Genomic DNA, 16530 nt, shown 5'->3' on the forward strand with positions numbered 1-16530 from the left:
CTGGTCATATCTCTCACGCACAGTGCTGTTCGTCTCCCTTCTCCAATGGCATTTTCATCGCCGGATCCATGCCAAGCTAATCCGCTGCTAACAGCCCGTCGTCTTGTCTCCCCACTGCCAGCACCGCGTAATCAGGGGTGAAGCCACGTTGTGGCTAGTGGGTGCACATGCACCCTCTCTCATCTAAAATTATCACTGAATATATGGATGATAAACAATAAATGTATAGTAATTTTATAAATAGTAACCGTACGTGCACCCCTCAGTTTGAATCTGATTTTGCCCCTACGTGCAATCAATAGTCCTTCACCATATACGCATGGCGGTTCTTTGCCGCCTCGCCACTATCACCCCGACTATCACTCCTATATTGTCATGTCTCCTATGATTGCATTATGTATTGCCAGGATTTTATATCTACAATAGAAAGGTAGAATAAAAACTTCGGAACAACAACTGGATATGATGTCTCCGTAGGAAGATAACAAACGCAATTCAACTCGAGGAATTCGTCTCCGTGTGGATCAGAATCAAGGACATCAACCTTCCAGCCGGAAGTAAATGACAGCATCATGTGGCGTTGGATGACAGACATGTAATACTCTGCAAAATCAGCCTACCAAGTCCAATTCAACGGATCCTATGAGCGATACCACAACAACTTAATTTGAAACGCAAAAACAGAGAACAAGTGCAAATTCTTTGCCTGAACCCTTATACAAAACAAGATTCTCACACGAATAACTTAACACTACGCAGTTGGCCTCATCAAAATTCTTCATCCTATGTAATGGTCCTCAATAGACCTGCATGCATTTATATATGCACGCCCCCTTTGCACAAGCCTTTTGGGCTCAAGTATTGTGTTGGAAGCATATTACGCTTAGCACAAATGTGCAACCCTCGTATTTCTAGTCCGTCGTGGAATGGTGGGAAGCTGCAGTGAAGAAAATCCTAAAGAAAACAAGATGTTCCTTCAACGGTACCATCATTTACATTATGTGGAACTTCTGAAAAGAACACAATCGACACATTTTTCAAAACGAAAAATCTGATGGCTTAAGAGGTTTTGAGGCGAAGAAGGAAATTGAACAAAGAAGAAGAACCTTCATGATGTTTTGAGGCGGTGTACATTGGTTTTTATTGATCTAGCCCTATAATCTTAGGCATGTAATATTGGGCGATTGCGGGTGCAAAAAGATTGCGCCAATCTCTTGTACATTTATTCGTCCTCTATTCCTCTTCCTAATTAAAAGGTGGAACTTCTGTCACTTTGCTTAAAAAAACAACTATGCCACCTACTTGCGTATTCAAAATTACAGCTTAGCTTAACCAATCTAGCTGGTGCTCTAGTCACAATTTGCATTGTGCGTGGCCAGAGATCCATATCTACAAGTCACCCTCTGAATGTACGCTGTTGGGATGGATTAGATGCAACTTATAACAGTCACTTGTGTCTTCAAAATACCTCACCCAACCAATCCGGCCGGCATTGCACTATGCATCGTCGGAGTTTCATGTTTGTAGCCACATCTCTGAGCGCTGGTGAATACAGTCAATCAGGGACGGCATGAGTTGGGCGGCAATCTAGTGAAAGGACGGCAACTATTTGGATACCGGTCAATATGAGGCGACGAGACACGTGTGAGCTGTGAATTCTCCGGCCGGCCCGGTGTGGCAACCAAACGCGGATAGTAGAGAGGAGTTGGTGCACCAACCTCCCTAGTCTGGCATGCACCCGTGTCACCCTACCCGAACACTAAAATTTTGCTAGAGTATAGGAATGTATGGTTTATCAAAAATATTCTTTTATATTAAAATAAAAAATAAACGATTTGATGAGTAGATAAGAGAAATGATTAGAGGAATGATATAGACCCTCCTCCATATGTAAGGCATACGTTGTATTTTTCTCATCCCATCGACCTGAGTCGGATGAATTCCTCATCACAAACTGAGATCGCCATTTACTTGGTGGATCCGGACGATGGATGGTATAGATATGTCGCAAATTAATATCGTCATTTATACTGTCTGAAACTTATGAAAAGAGCGATGCCGATGAGTCTTCAACAATAAGGTATTGTTCCCGTTGCAGATCTCAATCATAATCAAACACGATGTTGACATGCTACGGCTGGCGCGAGAAGAGCTGTAGTAATCCCATGTCACCTCGGTGAGAAGAACTGTAGTAGTCTTGGCATGCCCGATTGCTGTGTCCTTTCTTCTTAACTCTACTCTGAACTGATCCTGTAAATACTTATGCTTCCTCCTGTAATAAAATGACAGAACAACTGCCCATGTTTCCTCAAAAGATGGATTCCTCGTTGATCAGCAGGAGCACATGAAATAAACATCTCACGCTGGAACAGGCGATGATCATGCGGTAGACAGAATAACGAACGCAACAGTTCCTTCATGGACGAAGGGACGTGTTTCCGTTCCACATGTCTCAACCCGAGGATTCCTTTTTCTTTTTTTCTTTTTTGTCTCAACGAGAGGACGAGGATTTGTCGACGTCAAAGTGTTCGCCCAACCACAAATGCTATCTTATCCTAGTCAAGCTGCTTTTGAATTTGAGCTCAGTAACTAAAGGTGATAAGCTTTAATCTCAGTCAAACTACAGTAATGATGCGCCACATCTTAAACTTCCGATGTGACAGGAACGGCACCGGATAATAATTTGCCGTGGAAAAAATGCGCGCGCAACATTCCTGTCACGCTCCGGTCGAAAAGGACTCCGATTCGCACATCTGAGACGAAACCGGTGTCTCCTGCGATCAACGTCCACCAAACCCCACTGCTGAAGTGCCTGCCTGCTGTGAGCCATTTTGCCCTTCGTGCCTTTGAGAAGAATCTGATCATGAGATCGAGCAAACAAAAGGAGCATGGTGGAGAAGGTAATGTGGACGAGAAAAGTAGTTGCAGTGTGGTAATCTGAACGAGAAAAGGAGTTGCAGCACACTGACAGTAGCACGTAACTGTTGAGAAAATCGACACTTTTAAATTTAATTTAATATATAAATAAATTATGAATTCAAACAGATATACTAGTATGATCGTATTCTAAACATATATGTAAGATAAGAACAACGGAAAATAGATCACCAGAGATATAAAGAAATAACTTATGTGTTCTTTCTAGTTGTCTTATCCACATATATCAATAGAGCGAATGACACAATTTCATTTAAATTAATCTTTCTCCATCTTTACTTAATAAGGTGAGACTAAAGAGGTGCACCATTCTTTGTATGATTAGGTTTTTGAGATTTTCAGTAATTATAAATATGTTTGGCCTATAATCTAAAAGTAATTTCTTACTTTTTTTTTTCAAGAAACGCTACGGTAGGCGCGATGCCGATCTGATCATCTGCTATTACATTGGATGAGAGTTTTACATCCCAGGTTCGTAATGGCCGGGGTGAAAAAGAAAGAGTACTCTATATAAGTCACATCAATCAATTTTTAGCCCTATTGGTGACGGCATGGTGAAGAAGAAAGGGTACTCTGTATAAGTCACATCAATCAATTGTTGCTCCATTGGTGTCACCTAACCTTGCAATGTGCGTGCACACCGTGAGAACCGCACGCGTTCTAGGAAGAAAATTTTATGTCACAGAAAGAAAGTTATAGATTCAGTTGTAGAATTTTTTTGATAAAGAGTCTTATAAAAATTATTTTTATTTAGTTAACTAAAACGTGAAAATCTGTTTTTTCGCACGAGAGATTTTACAAGCACTTATTGCCATGCAGACTGCCAGCTTTGCTGACAGTGGACCATTATGGCATATACTAACCCATCGAGTGGAAGCAAATTCTATATAATATTTTTATGAAAGACGTTTGTAAGATCCTTATTTAGTTACACATTTTCTAATCTAACTGTTGAATCGAAAAGGAGAAAGAAAAAAAAGATACGTATCATAACAGAAAATAAAATATTTAATAAGATCTACTTCTATAAGATTTGTTTGCCAGCGAGCTCCCTCTTTCCCGCGCTATAAAGCGAGACCACACTTAGCCCATTCCACTGCACCACGAACACTACTGCAGCTCGCACTTGCTTCCGCGTACACCTCTCACGTACGTACTCTTATCGCATTTGATCGATCGATCACTGATGGCGTCGTCTCTGCCGGCGTTCACGGTGCGGCGGGGGGAGCCGGTGCTGGTGGCGCCGGCGGAACCGACGCCGCGGGAGACGAAGCCGCTGTCGGACATCGACGACGGGGAGGGCATGCGGTTCTACAGCTCCGGCATCCACCTGTACCGCAACAACCCGGCCAAGGCGGGGCAGGACCCGGCCAAGGTCATCCTGGAGGCGCTGGCTAAGGCGCTCGTCCCGTACTACCCGCTTGCCGGCCGCCTCCGCGAGGAGGAAGGGAGGAAGCTCGTCGTGGACTGTGGCGCGCAGGGCGTCATGTTCGTGGAGGCCGACGCTGACCTCACTGCCGATGACTTTGGGGACGTGCAGAGCCCGCCGTTCCCGTGCTTCGAGAAGTTCATACTGGAGAGCACCACCATCGCCGGCGCCGAGCCGGTCATCGACCGCCCCTTGCTCTACATTCAGGTGAGTACGAACAAACACATGCTGCCATTTTTCGGATTTTTAGTCGTCTCATGTTGTGGCGTATGGACGTTGTCACGCATCAACACTTACTGCTACGTGCTACTCACAGTGAACTAATAAGAGCATGTGGTTACGTGCAGGTGACAAGGCTCAAGTGCGGAGGCTTCATTTTCGGGCAACGGTTCTGCCACTGCGTGGTGGACGCCCCCGGCGGCATGCAGTTCGAGAAGGCCATCTGCGAGTTGGTGTGCGGCGCCAACGTGCCGTCGGTGGCACCGGCGTGGGGCAGGGAAATGTTCATGGCGCGTCGGCCCCCCCAGCCGTCGTACCCGCACCTAGAGTACCGAGAGCCGGCGGGTGGGCCGGACAGGATGCTATCGACGCCCCCGGCCGAGATGGTACGCATCCCGTTCTTCTTTGGGCCTCGCGAGATCTCCGGGCTGCGCCAGCGCGCACCGCAGAACATGCGCTGCTCCCGGTTCGAGCTGGTGGCCGCCTGCATCTGGCGCAGCCGCACGGCGGCGCTCGGGTACGCGTCCGACGAGGAGGTGCGCCTGTCCTTCATCGTGAATGCCCGTGGCCGCCCCGAGATCCCGCTCCCCGAGGGCTTCTACGGGAACGCGTTCGCGTACTCCGTCGCGGCGACCACCGCGGGGGAGCTCTGCGGCAAGGACCTCGGGTACGCGCTGGAGCTGGTGAAGAAGGCCAAGTCGGCCGTGACCTACGACTACCTGCTGTCGGTGGCGGACCTGATGGTGCTCAACGGGCGGCCGCTGTTCGCGCTGTCGCGGACGTACATCGTGTCGGACGTGAGCCACGCCGGGTTCAAGAGCGTGGACTTCGGGTGGGGGGAGGCCGTCTACGGTGGGCCGGCGAAGGGCGGCGAAGGGCCGCTCCCCGGCGTGACCAACTACTTCTCGCGGGCCAAGAACGGCAAGGCGGAGGAGGGCACGGTGGTGCCAATCTGCCTGCCCAGGGACGCCATGGAGAAGTTCCAGCTCGAAGTGGAAGGCCTCACCGCGACCGCGGAGCTCTAGGCGCACCCTGGCTGGTGTGTGCATGATGCATGGCGTACGTAATAGCATACGTGCAGCAAGTAAACCGTCACGTACACCACGAATGCATCGTGCTGATATCATGATATATCGTGGACACCTGATGATATAAAATGCATGGTTATATGCATTCATACTACGTTCACAATATGTAAGCAATGAAATGTGGTTTTGTGTGTGTAAAATTAATTCAACGGGAGCCAATCGTAAGGAAGTGGTTTAGTTGAAAGAAGACGCCTCATGTTGCCATGCTGGAGCTGTTAAGTGCTGACCTAATGAGACTGAAATTTGTTTGGATGAGATTATGGCCCACGCATGCTTGTTAGATATATACGGAGTATATAGGAGTATCGTCTGATCGATTACGGTAAAAAATGTGGTGCGTGTACAGAATATTGTAACGAAACACGAAGAATATCATCCTTAAAAAAATACGAAGAATATTGAGACATGTGGAATGAAGCTGATTTTAATTTTCAGTCACCGGTGACCAAACCGAACAAATTTGACGAAAGTCTACAACCACTCTGGCATCTTCTCAAGTTTAGAAGCTGGTTTGGTGGTTGAAGATTCCTTGCATAGTGTGACCACACATACAACCAAAAGAAATTACAAAATAGCTGTAATTTACAATCACCCATCTGGATGAGAAAATTCGTACTTGGCACAACCACATGGTGGAGAACCAAATCGCGATGCACGCAAGGCACCCGAAAATTCAATCGACGACACGTAGCTGCTTGGTACTGGCCAGAGCCCAAAGCCGATCATGTAACTCGCCGGAGGCACGGACGTTGCCGCCTGAGGGTTTCGCTGCATTGAACGGGCAAGGACCAGACATGTGGACGGCCGGCCGGCGCTTGCGCTTCCCGACATCCACGGTCAAAGGCTCCAGAGACTAGAGGACATGCGGGGTGTGGTGGCTGGGCGGAACCCGGCCGGAGACGAACGTGGTGGACGGCAAGCCGGCCGCTGCGAGGCGGCTGACGAACGGTGGCTGGGGCACAGTCAGCGCGGGCGGCAGGTGGCGGCGTTAATCACGAGCCCGAGCCTGCAGCAGCAGAGATCGATCGAACACCCGGCCCTCCGCTCGGGTAGCGACGACGCCCGGCTGCAAGTAGCTGCTTGTCTGGTACTGGAACAAATTTGACCGTTTGACCTGACAATTCTTCAGCAACGCGTGACGCATGTGCAAATGCGGCGATCCAGTCGTCGCCTTAGCTGCTTTCTCCTTTTCACGTTCGGACCCTCACGTCAGGTGGTGAAGACACCCGATTGGTCATTCAGTTGTGCCACACGTACGCGCCATGCCTGCCTTTTACTAATCCGTTTTCTTTTACTTGTCATCACCCGATTATGCCATCTCCTGCGCAGTCTGACAACGATGTGAAATTGTGAATGGAATGTTGGTGCAAATTCATGTATGTGATGAGTTTGTTTAGCCATCATCTCATTCTAGTATCAGACCGTCTTGAAGTGAGGCGGAGATGAGGCATTTCTCTTGGCTTCCTGCCATCCGCGCGGCGCGCCGGCATCGCTGGGCGGTCAAGTGTGACTTCGATGACGCTAGCAAGCAGGAGGAGGCTGGGCGTCGTGAGTGTGCTCGGGAACATCTAGATCGAGCGATCACGGCGGGGGTTCTCTGATCGACGCTTTCATCGGTGGGGATTCAGATGGCGATGGGGCTGCGCCTTCAATCATGCGTTCGTCGTCTGATCCCAATTTCTCCGCTGGATCTCCGGCGGGTGAACCGGCTGCATCATCGGTTCTCAGGTTCAAAGATTCGGCAAAATCCAGGGCGTCCATGGTGTCCAGGCACTCTTCGAGTGCAAGACTTAAGCCATGGACTGGCCCTCTGCCGAAGCCGCGTACTTCTCCCCGGCGCTCTCTCGGAGATGTGATTCCGGTCGGTCTTTGGGCGCGGGATAGACAACTCGTCTCCATCTCCGGCGGACGGATTGCTTTGGCTGATCTTCAGATTCAAAATTCAAATGATGGTGCTGAATTAGGGCTGGCAGGTGGGGCCGTGGTGCGTGATGGGCTCCCCTCTGCTTGGGCCATCCGGTTCCCAGGACTTTCTTCTCTGCGGTCCAGGCTTTGGTGTAGAGCTAAACCTAATTGGTCGGGCACCGTAATTGGAGATCGACGCTCGTTCGTCAAGGCTCTTTGCTACGGCAATATGGCCGGCGGTGGGCAATCTTCTAGCGGAGCTGGAGGAGGCAAGAACTGCGGGGGTTTTGGGTGAGGAAGCGGTGGAAGTGGTGCTGCTCGTGGTGGTGGCCATGGCGGACATGGCGGCAACGGAGGTGGTGGCTCCTCGTCTGGAGGCGGCAACAGAAGCCATGATGCTGCAAGAGGAAACGGGGGTGGCAGATATAGACCACCACGTTTCTTCACGCCTTATGGGCGTGGCCGCAACGACAGATGTTGGGAGAACCGGCAGGGCGCCGCCGGTCGTGGCTGTGGAGGTCGGTCTGATGTGCAGGCACCTTCACTGGTCGCGGCAAATGTCCAGGGCGCTGAGGAAAATACTTCTCAAGGGCAGGATTGCGGTGTCAAGGCGGGCAAATAGATTCACAAGTCGGCTGATCAGGGACGCAAACGTTTTTTGGAGAAGAACGCGATTCCGGTCAGATTAATAAGGGTACGAAACCGATTGTCTTATGTTGCCAGATTTGCGAGGAGGAGCATTTCACTCCTCCCTCTTTTGCGTGCCCCGAAGCCATCTGCAGTTTTCTGTGGTTTTGCCGGAGATGGTCTAGGTTTCTTTCAAATTCCTTACGACGGTGTGGCCAAATCGTTCAAGAATGAGGCTGCGACTGCTCGGATCCGCATCAAGGAAGGTAACATTCCGGCTGAGCTAATTAAATCGGAATTGGCTTGTCTCATTCCTGTCAAGTGGCAGTGGGAAGTTCAGAAGCATGGTAACGGGGAATATATTGTTCCTTTCCCTTGCCATGTTGAGTTGCAGCGCATGGTGGCCATTAGGACATGCAATGCGGAGGGGGTGATGATTATTGAGGAATGGAGCCAGAAAATAGAACCATGCCAATATCTTCAGCATGTTTAGGTTAATGTGTATGGAGTTCCGTATGAAATTCGGTCTTTTTTGCCACTATGGGCGGTGGGCTCAATTCTGGGGGCGACTCAAAAAGTTGATATGGTGCATCTCAAAAAGACGGGGGTAGTTCGCATCTGTGTGGCAGTTACTGATGTCAACAAAATCCCGGATGCTTCAGATATTACTGTTGGGGATGCTGTATATGAAATTTACTTTAAAGTAGACAAGATATTGTCATCTTCAAAGTCAGGTGTGGATTCTGAGGGAGGTCAGGACAATGAGGGTGATACCTAGCACGAAAAGGAGGAGAATCTTCTGGGTGACCGTGATAACAAGAGGGCCAAGGGGAAGGAGATTCAGGGAAGTTCATCCGGTGCTCTAAACGATGGACAACCTTCTGAAGAAAATGACATGCAGGAAGAGATACTTAATCAAGTGGAGTTAAATGGGAAATATATTTCCATGGCTGATGGTATATTGGACAGGGTTGTGGACGACTTTCTTGTGGTTTTGGCCAACAAAGTAAGTGTTGAGGAATCTGAAATATCTTATAATGATTCTCAGCTTGCAGCTCTTGAAAAAGATATCACCGAGATGTCGGCGAAGGATGGTGTTCCGAAGATTAACTCGACTGTGTTGGTGGCCGACGGGCCGTTTGATGATCATCCTGGTGAGGGGGTTCAAATCTTAGGTGATAGTTTTTCGGTTGGCTTTTCTCCCTGTGAGGCAGTCCGCTGGCCGGCCATTGTATTGCAGGAGCTGTTGGGACGTTTCCCTCCTGATAATGCAGCTGTCAAAGTAGATGGGTGCCTGGGCGTGGATCTGAGAGCCTTAAATTCGCCCTCGCCAACTAAGGTGTCGCTGCCTTAGACTATCCCCAACCATATTCCCTTCATTTCGTTCCCTTCCCGATTCCCTTCCCCGTTCCCATTCCCTTTATTTCCTCTCATCTCCAACAGCTTCCCTTCGAGGGGAATCGCGAAGGGAACGAAGAGAGAATCCCGTCCTGAAGGGAATGACCCTGGGAATCCCGTCGTGAAGGGAACCGTGAAGGGAAACCGTTGGGAGCGCTGAAGGGAACGGGAATCCCTTCACGACGGGAATCTGCCCGTGAAGGGATTCCCTTGGGCATGATCTTATCACTGACCGTCCGAGCTGCTGTTGGAAATTGGCAGCAATTGGAAGTCTGCACCCGCTGAAAGGGAGGACGCTGCCAACCGAAAAACTATCACCTAAGATTTCCACCTACCCTGTGCTACAGTTCCGTACAATATTGCTACAGTGATATGGAGAGAGAGGATGTAGCTGTTTTTCGGAGTTACTGTAATTGTTTACCATGCTGGGGCTCGGTCAGGACGGAATAAAAAACTGTAGCAGACTGTAGCAGTACTGTTCATAGAGGCTGATAGTGAGACCGGAGGGAGGAAAAGAATAGTAGAAGATAGAAAATAGGGTAGCTAATGGAGATAAAAAATAAAGGATATTGTAATAGTGATATGGGATACTGTAATAATATTTTAAGAATAAAAATTTAAGTAACTACTGAAGATGGCCTCGACTGCTTTCTCCTTTTCACGTTCGGACCCTCACTTCAGGTGGTGAAGACACTCGATTGGTCATTCAGTTGTGCCACATGTACGCGCCACGCTTGCCTTTTACTAATTCGTTTTTTTACTTGTTATCTGCTTTTTATTATAGCAAATTTGATCTTATTTTTTATAAAAACTTTATAGATATTTCAATTTTCGTATCATTAGATTTGATGTGAAATATATTTTATTCGTATTGTATATTTTTATATATTTATAAAAATTTTAGGAAAAATCGAAAGGTTAAAATTACTACAGTATGATGTGCAAAAGCCGGAAGTAGTATATTTTACTGTAACTGATCATGCGTGCCAACTGACAGATGTACCAGTCTTTGAAGGCAAAAGGTGAGTGAGAGGGAGGCCAGGTGCGCCGTCGAGCCGGCGAGCAGGCCGCACCGCCATGGGGAGCAAACGGGAGCAGAGAGCACGGAGCAGGAAGGGCTGTTGGACTGGGCTTTGGGGAGAGGGGGTGCTAATCGGGCTTGTGCAGGTACTATCCATTGGTGTTTTGTGCCAAGCCCGTCTAGAGCCTGGTGCTGCGGTATAGGTGGATCCCCGAGCGGTCGAATATATATGGTCCACCTATATAGTTGCGGATCTATGAATGAAGCAAAAATATGCTAATTACTAAGTAATAGAATTTTCACTAGTTTTTAATTTAAAGACGTGTCATAAAAAATACAATACCACCGATATAAACACGTAGAGATATAAAAATAGACAAGTGTCATAAAAAATTGTATTGTATCTAGATAAATACGAATTAATGAAGGTAAAATCCACCAATCATTGTGACATGAGCCATTCTATATTGTGGCAACCTACATATGCAACATAGCATATATAAATAATAATTATAAGACAATTGACAAACAATATAAATGATAAATTCAAAAACACAAAACATGCCACTATGTTCTAGCTTCATCTCAAATATCGGAATCAAACTCTTCAATTGGTTTTCATAGCCTCGGATCAGCAGCAATATTATCTATATTCAGCTCAACACATGCTTTTTTTTTTTTTTTTTTGCTCAACACCACTTTCTTAAGTTACTAAAGTTTTCTTGACATCTTTTAAAGAATATCTCTCCATATCTACATGACAACATACAATGTAACTAAATTTAAACTATTCAATGGCATTGGCACTTGGCAGCAACAATTTATAATTTTCAATGGAAATATGGCATTACCCGATTACTTGTCTCTGTTGCAGTGTTGCCCCTAAACAAACAGTGATAATCCAAAATTCCAAGGGCCAAGCCGCCAAGGCGCTCGACCGCAGGCCGCTCGCCGCTCATTGCTGAACACGTCGCCCTATCCCTTGTCGATCATCGTTGAAGATGGTGTCTGGCTCCGGCCTTAGGCCTCCGGCTGTCCACGGCAAGTGCGTCATGGCGTCCTGTGCCCACACGTACGTGCACCGTGCAAGGGAGGCGGAACTCGACGTCTCGACAGCCATCGCCGAGGGAGCTCCGAGCAGGGGCTCAGGTCAGGGAGGCCGGAAGGCGGAGGGCTAGTGTCAGGCCAGTCGGGTGGAGGCGTGGTCGTGTCGTTGCGTGGGTCATGAGTCGTGACGCACAGTCGAGCAGGAAGGTGCAGACGCGAGAAGGTGAGCTAGCTAGGCCGTGCTACTGGCTAACTGAGCTTGGGGAAGAGTGCTATGCGGAAGCAAATTTTATAAAATATTATTCATAAATATTCTCGTGAGATCTTATTCATATTATCTATCCCGTAATTTAATAGTTGAGCTGGAATAGATCTTTGAAACTAATGGCTAAGCTGAAAAGTAGAGTGAACATGTAACATCGTAAGAGAGAGTTTTTCGTAGGATTGAATTTTATAGAATTTGCTTTCGGTGCTATAGGAGTTTGGAATGAGCCTCCCATATTACTAACCATCTGCTGCGTACGTAGCCTGCATGAGAATAACTTGGGGCTGGGGCAGCTGGACTTGCATGAACCAGCCGCGCGTGATGCAAATGCAGCCGAATCGACCGACCAACTCTGGGGCAGTCCAATGCATGCGATGCGAGAGAAAGCCCATGCCATCAGATGATTCCCATTCTTCTGCTCCGACACACGGATCTGATGTGGCACTGATGATTTAATACTACTCGTTTGAAGTTGCAAAAGCAAGCAAGCAAGGAGGCACCTTGTTGAGCATGCAGATTAGCTCCGAAAAGGAAGCTGGGGGAGAGAGCAAGGAATGAAGCAAGGCGAGATACCAAACCCAATTCCCATCCTCCTCCTGCTCAATCACATTCTCATCTCCCCCAACCTTAACCATCCTTCCTCCGTTCCGGCGCGCCTCCCCTTCACCTTAATGCCACTCCTCCAGCATTAATCCAATCGATTCCCCGCCGCCCACGCTCATGGACACAAAGGGAGGAGCTCACCCTACTCAGAGATAGCTGAGGGGCAGCAGGGAGATGCGGCCGGCCGAGCGCGGGAAGCCGCGGATCCGGGAGGAGGACCATCGCAGGAGCTCCGGCGTGGTGTGGGCGATGGTGATCCTGTGCACGCTGCTGGCCATCGGCGTCATCGTCACTGGCGCCACCGTGTTCGCCGTGTACCTGCTGTACAAGCCCAAGATGCCGTACCTGCTGGTCTCCGACGCGCGGCTGGTGGCGCTGGAGTACGACGGTACGGGCACCATCCAGAACCTGGTGCTGTCGCTCACCATCCAGGCCGAGAACACCAACTCCAAGGCCAACGCGTCCTTCTCCCGCGTTGACCTCGCCGTCGGCTTCCGCGGCGCCGAGGTTGCCGTTCTGCGCGCCAGGCCCTTCTCGGTCGCGCGCCGGAGCTCCGTGCCGCTGCGGTACCAGGTAGTGTCGGCGGGGCGGCCGCTGAGCCCCGACGGGATGCGGTATATGGACGGGGCGCTCAAGGCCGGGGTGGTGCCGCTCGACCTCTTCGGCAAGGCGCGCACCAAGTGGAAGGTGGGCATCTTCGTGTCGCTCCGGTTCTGGACGCGCATCTCCTGCCGCTTCCTCTTCTTCTTCCCCGGCAACAGCACCGCCATGCCCATCGACTGCCGCTCCAGGTCGCCCTAGCCCATGGCATCACTACTCACTCTGCTAGTCTGCTTCCCTCATCATTCATTCACCCGGATATTTTCTCCTGCCATTCGTTCGTTCGTTCGTTCACTCGATCAACTGAATTAGTTGAGTCCAACGACGTTCATACCATTTTTACCTGCAAGCTGTGATGATAATCCATCGAATTAATCCTGGTAAATCAGGAGCTGTGCGCCTGTGCCAATGTACAACACGGCGCAGCATGTAATTTTGTCAGTGTTACTGTATTTCGATGAGAATTACTGGTGAATTTCTCCATCTGCACCATCAGCTCGGGCGCTGAATTGGGCTGGACCAGAATTTCCCTTTCTGAACGCATGTGATCCAACAGATCGGGTGTCGCTGGGCCGAGAAGCAAGCCCAACAGTAACCACATGTCACATTGGAATCCTATATCTTTCTTATTCTTCTTCAACTTAGAATCCTAGGCCGGAAATTCCACAGCCGCGTGCGGACGCATGACTTTTGACCATTCATTTAACTGAGATTCTTGTTGCAAGATTAGTGAAAAAAATCTCTACTATATAAAATATGAGTTGATTTTTACGTTAGTTTTTCTTCTGCTCTTCTCTATCTAACAAAACCTCTAAAAATAAAATAATTTACTTATTTTTGTCATCTACTCTCGTCTTCCAGTCTTCTCGTATCGTTATCAGCTACGGATATGAGATCGGTTTTACTAATAAAAATAAATAAATAAATTATGAGAAAAATTAGTAGATAATTTCTTCACCTTTTTTCGGATCTCATCAAAAATCAAACTACAACAACGTTCACGATATATTCGTTCAACGGCACTCTCACGACGCATACACAATCTCAATACCTTGAGTTTGTATTTGATGTTATCGCATCCAATATATATATTTTATTATAATACACGCACACTTAGCTAATCTTAAGGTAAGTGAGAAAATTAACAGATAGATGAATGTCAATTGTGGATTGATGGTCAAAATAGGTCATGCGTGCTCAAGTCATACGAAATCGCATTTCGTCGGTAGGCCGAGTCGTCGTGTTCCGATATTGGTGTGTGGCGCTGGCGGTGTGAGTTGGCGAAAGGAATGGCTGGCCAACGCGAGCCTAGATCATCATCAATCAAGCATCACCCATCGCGGAATTATCTCCGTCACCATCCGCCCCGCTAGGGAGGACACACGACATGGTGCTAGGGCAGACGAGGGGAATGGGGGGACTCCCCCCTTGCCTCGTCTCCACCAACGTGGACTCACTGATGCCTGCAACGCAACAACCCGATTGTTTGTGCCCGTGCGATGCACCGAACGTGGCGCGCCACTTGTAGCACTATCCCCTCCGACGGTTGCTACTTAACCACCAGCGCCGCGCACCGGGGGAGAGGGAGCATAGTGATCAGTGACTACTGACTAGTGAGCGGTGTCGGCCCGAGCCACAAGACAATGAAGCCCAAACCTTCCGGTTGCAGGGTGGTGGTGGCGACTGCGGAGGGTTTAGTGGGGGTAGGGTGCGGCGGGTGGGCGTGGAGGCCAAGGCTACATGCAAGGTCAACGGCGGTGTCTACCAAGTGTTCGCACGCGGCTGCGACGGCGGATGTAGCGCACTCGGAGCACCACAACCACCACCGCGTGCGTGGTTTGCAGTTCTGACTGGTGGGGCTGCCTGGGACGACGTATGGGTCGGAACTAGAGGCGTGGATCGAGAAGGTCATCTACGCCTGCCGCTTCTTGACCTTCCTCGCTATCGGTGGCTCGCTCGTTGGCTCAGTCTCATGCTTCCTCAAGGTGCCTGCTTGCTTCATCGATTGATTCACAAATCAAAAACCATTGGGGTCTATATTGCCTCCCAATTTGTGAAGTGTGAAATGGAGCATGTGATTCCGCAGGGCTGCATTTACGTCATGGACGCCTTCGTCCAGTACTACCTGCACGGTAGGGGAAAGGTCATCCTCATGCTGGTTGAAGCCATTGGTAACCAAACTGACTCACCTCATGCTTGTTATAAAGCTCAAAACAAGCACCATTAACCACTTTTTAGTTTTATCTTCAAATTCGAGTCACTGAAGTACAATTCGACCACGACATCATCACCATATGCGCCGATTTGTAGTAAGGGCTTCCATTTTGCATTACTTGTTCACCTCCAGACATGTTTTTGATTGGAACGGTCATATTTGTCTTCGGTACGGGCCTGTACGAGCTGTTCATCAGTAACATGGACATTGCAAAGTCATCCTCTTACTGCTCCAACCTCTTTGGCTTGTTCAGGCTTCCAGTTGGTTCACATGCACATCCCTCTCAATGATACAAGAGGCAATGCATCACAGTCAATTTCAGTTTCTTGATATCTCTAATTCTATCTGCAGGAACGGCCCAAGTGACTGGTAATTCAGTCGGTGAATGATCTGAAGACAAAACTGGATCATGTCATTGTCATGGTTCTACTGGTTGGAATCTTTGAGAAGAGTAAGAGGGTGACCATCACATCATGTGCTGACCTCTTTTGTTTTGCCACATCGATTGTCTTCTCTTCAGGTTGCCTCTACCTTCTGTCCAGGCTCAATAGCAGCAAAGGAGGGAGACATACCTGAAAAATGAGTCTTGTATATAAGAGATAGGTTTGTTCTGTTGCTGGGCAACACTTCAGGCTATGTTTGCGCAGTTGAAACAAAAATAGGGGTAGGTTGGGGGGAGGGGTGCATCCCATGTACTCATGTATGGTTCGACACTTATACTTAGGCACTCCGTTGTAGGATAATGAAACAATATCATCATGTATATGTAACTCGCTACTTGATGGTATATGTTACCAATTACTGATATTGTGTGCAGTGAGTTGATTAATAAACTTATTATGATTTTGTTGAGAGCTTTTAGAGTGTGAGTGCTTTTGAGGATTGTTTCAGTACTTCTGGAAAGGAAAAATTGAGTAGTTCATTAGTTTTAGATCAGCAAGAAGTGCACAAATTACTAGTTCTTGTGATGTGTTTTTGCTGGAATTGGCCCATTCATGAAATTCCGAAGTATGCCCATTTATGGCTCATTCATGAAATTATGAAGAATGCACACTTTACTCCCCTGTTGCTAGTCCAAGGATAGTTATACATGCTTAAATAGTTGGCTATCTCCTTTATCTAAAATAGAAACACATGTAAGAGAGAAAGAGAGTAACTTTAGCTATACACATGCGC

The 16530-nt window shown here is 48.3% G+C and overlaps 2 protein-coding genes and 1 pseudogene across 2 annotated transcripts; all 3 read left to right on the plus strand.

Moving 5' to 3' along the window:
* Positions 1–4006: 4006 nt before the first annotated feature.
* Positions 4007–6079, plus strand: LOC133931304 (benzyl alcohol O-benzoyltransferase-like). The gene is made up of 2 exons (XM_062378160.1): positions 4007–4573; positions 4714–6079. Exons 1-2 carry the CDS (start codon positions 4124–4126, stop codon positions 5608–5610), a joined length of 1347 nt encoding a protein of 448 aa, XP_062234144.1. The 5' UTR covers positions 4007–4123; the 3' UTR covers positions 5611–6079.
* A 6162-nt stretch (positions 6080–12241) lies between these two features.
* On the plus strand, positions 12242–13459 carry LOC133883601 (NDR1/HIN1-like protein 1). Its single transcript, XM_062322977.1, has one exon. It carries the CDS (start codon positions 12714–12716, stop codon positions 13338–13340), a length of 627 nt encoding a protein of 208 aa, XP_062178961.1. The 5' UTR covers positions 12242–12713; the 3' UTR covers positions 13341–13459.
* A 1323-nt stretch (positions 13460–14782) lies between these two features.
* On the plus strand, positions 14783–15930 carry LOC133931089 (uncharacterized; annotated as a pseudogene).
* Positions 15931–16530: the final 600 nt, after the last annotated feature.

The sequence above is a fragment of the Phragmites australis genome, chromosome 10 (genome assembly GCF_958298935.1).
Source record: "Phragmites australis chromosome 10, lpPhrAust1.1, whole genome shotgun sequence".
NCBI classification, from domain to species: Eukaryota; Viridiplantae; Streptophyta; class Magnoliopsida; order Poales; family Poaceae; genus Phragmites; species Phragmites australis.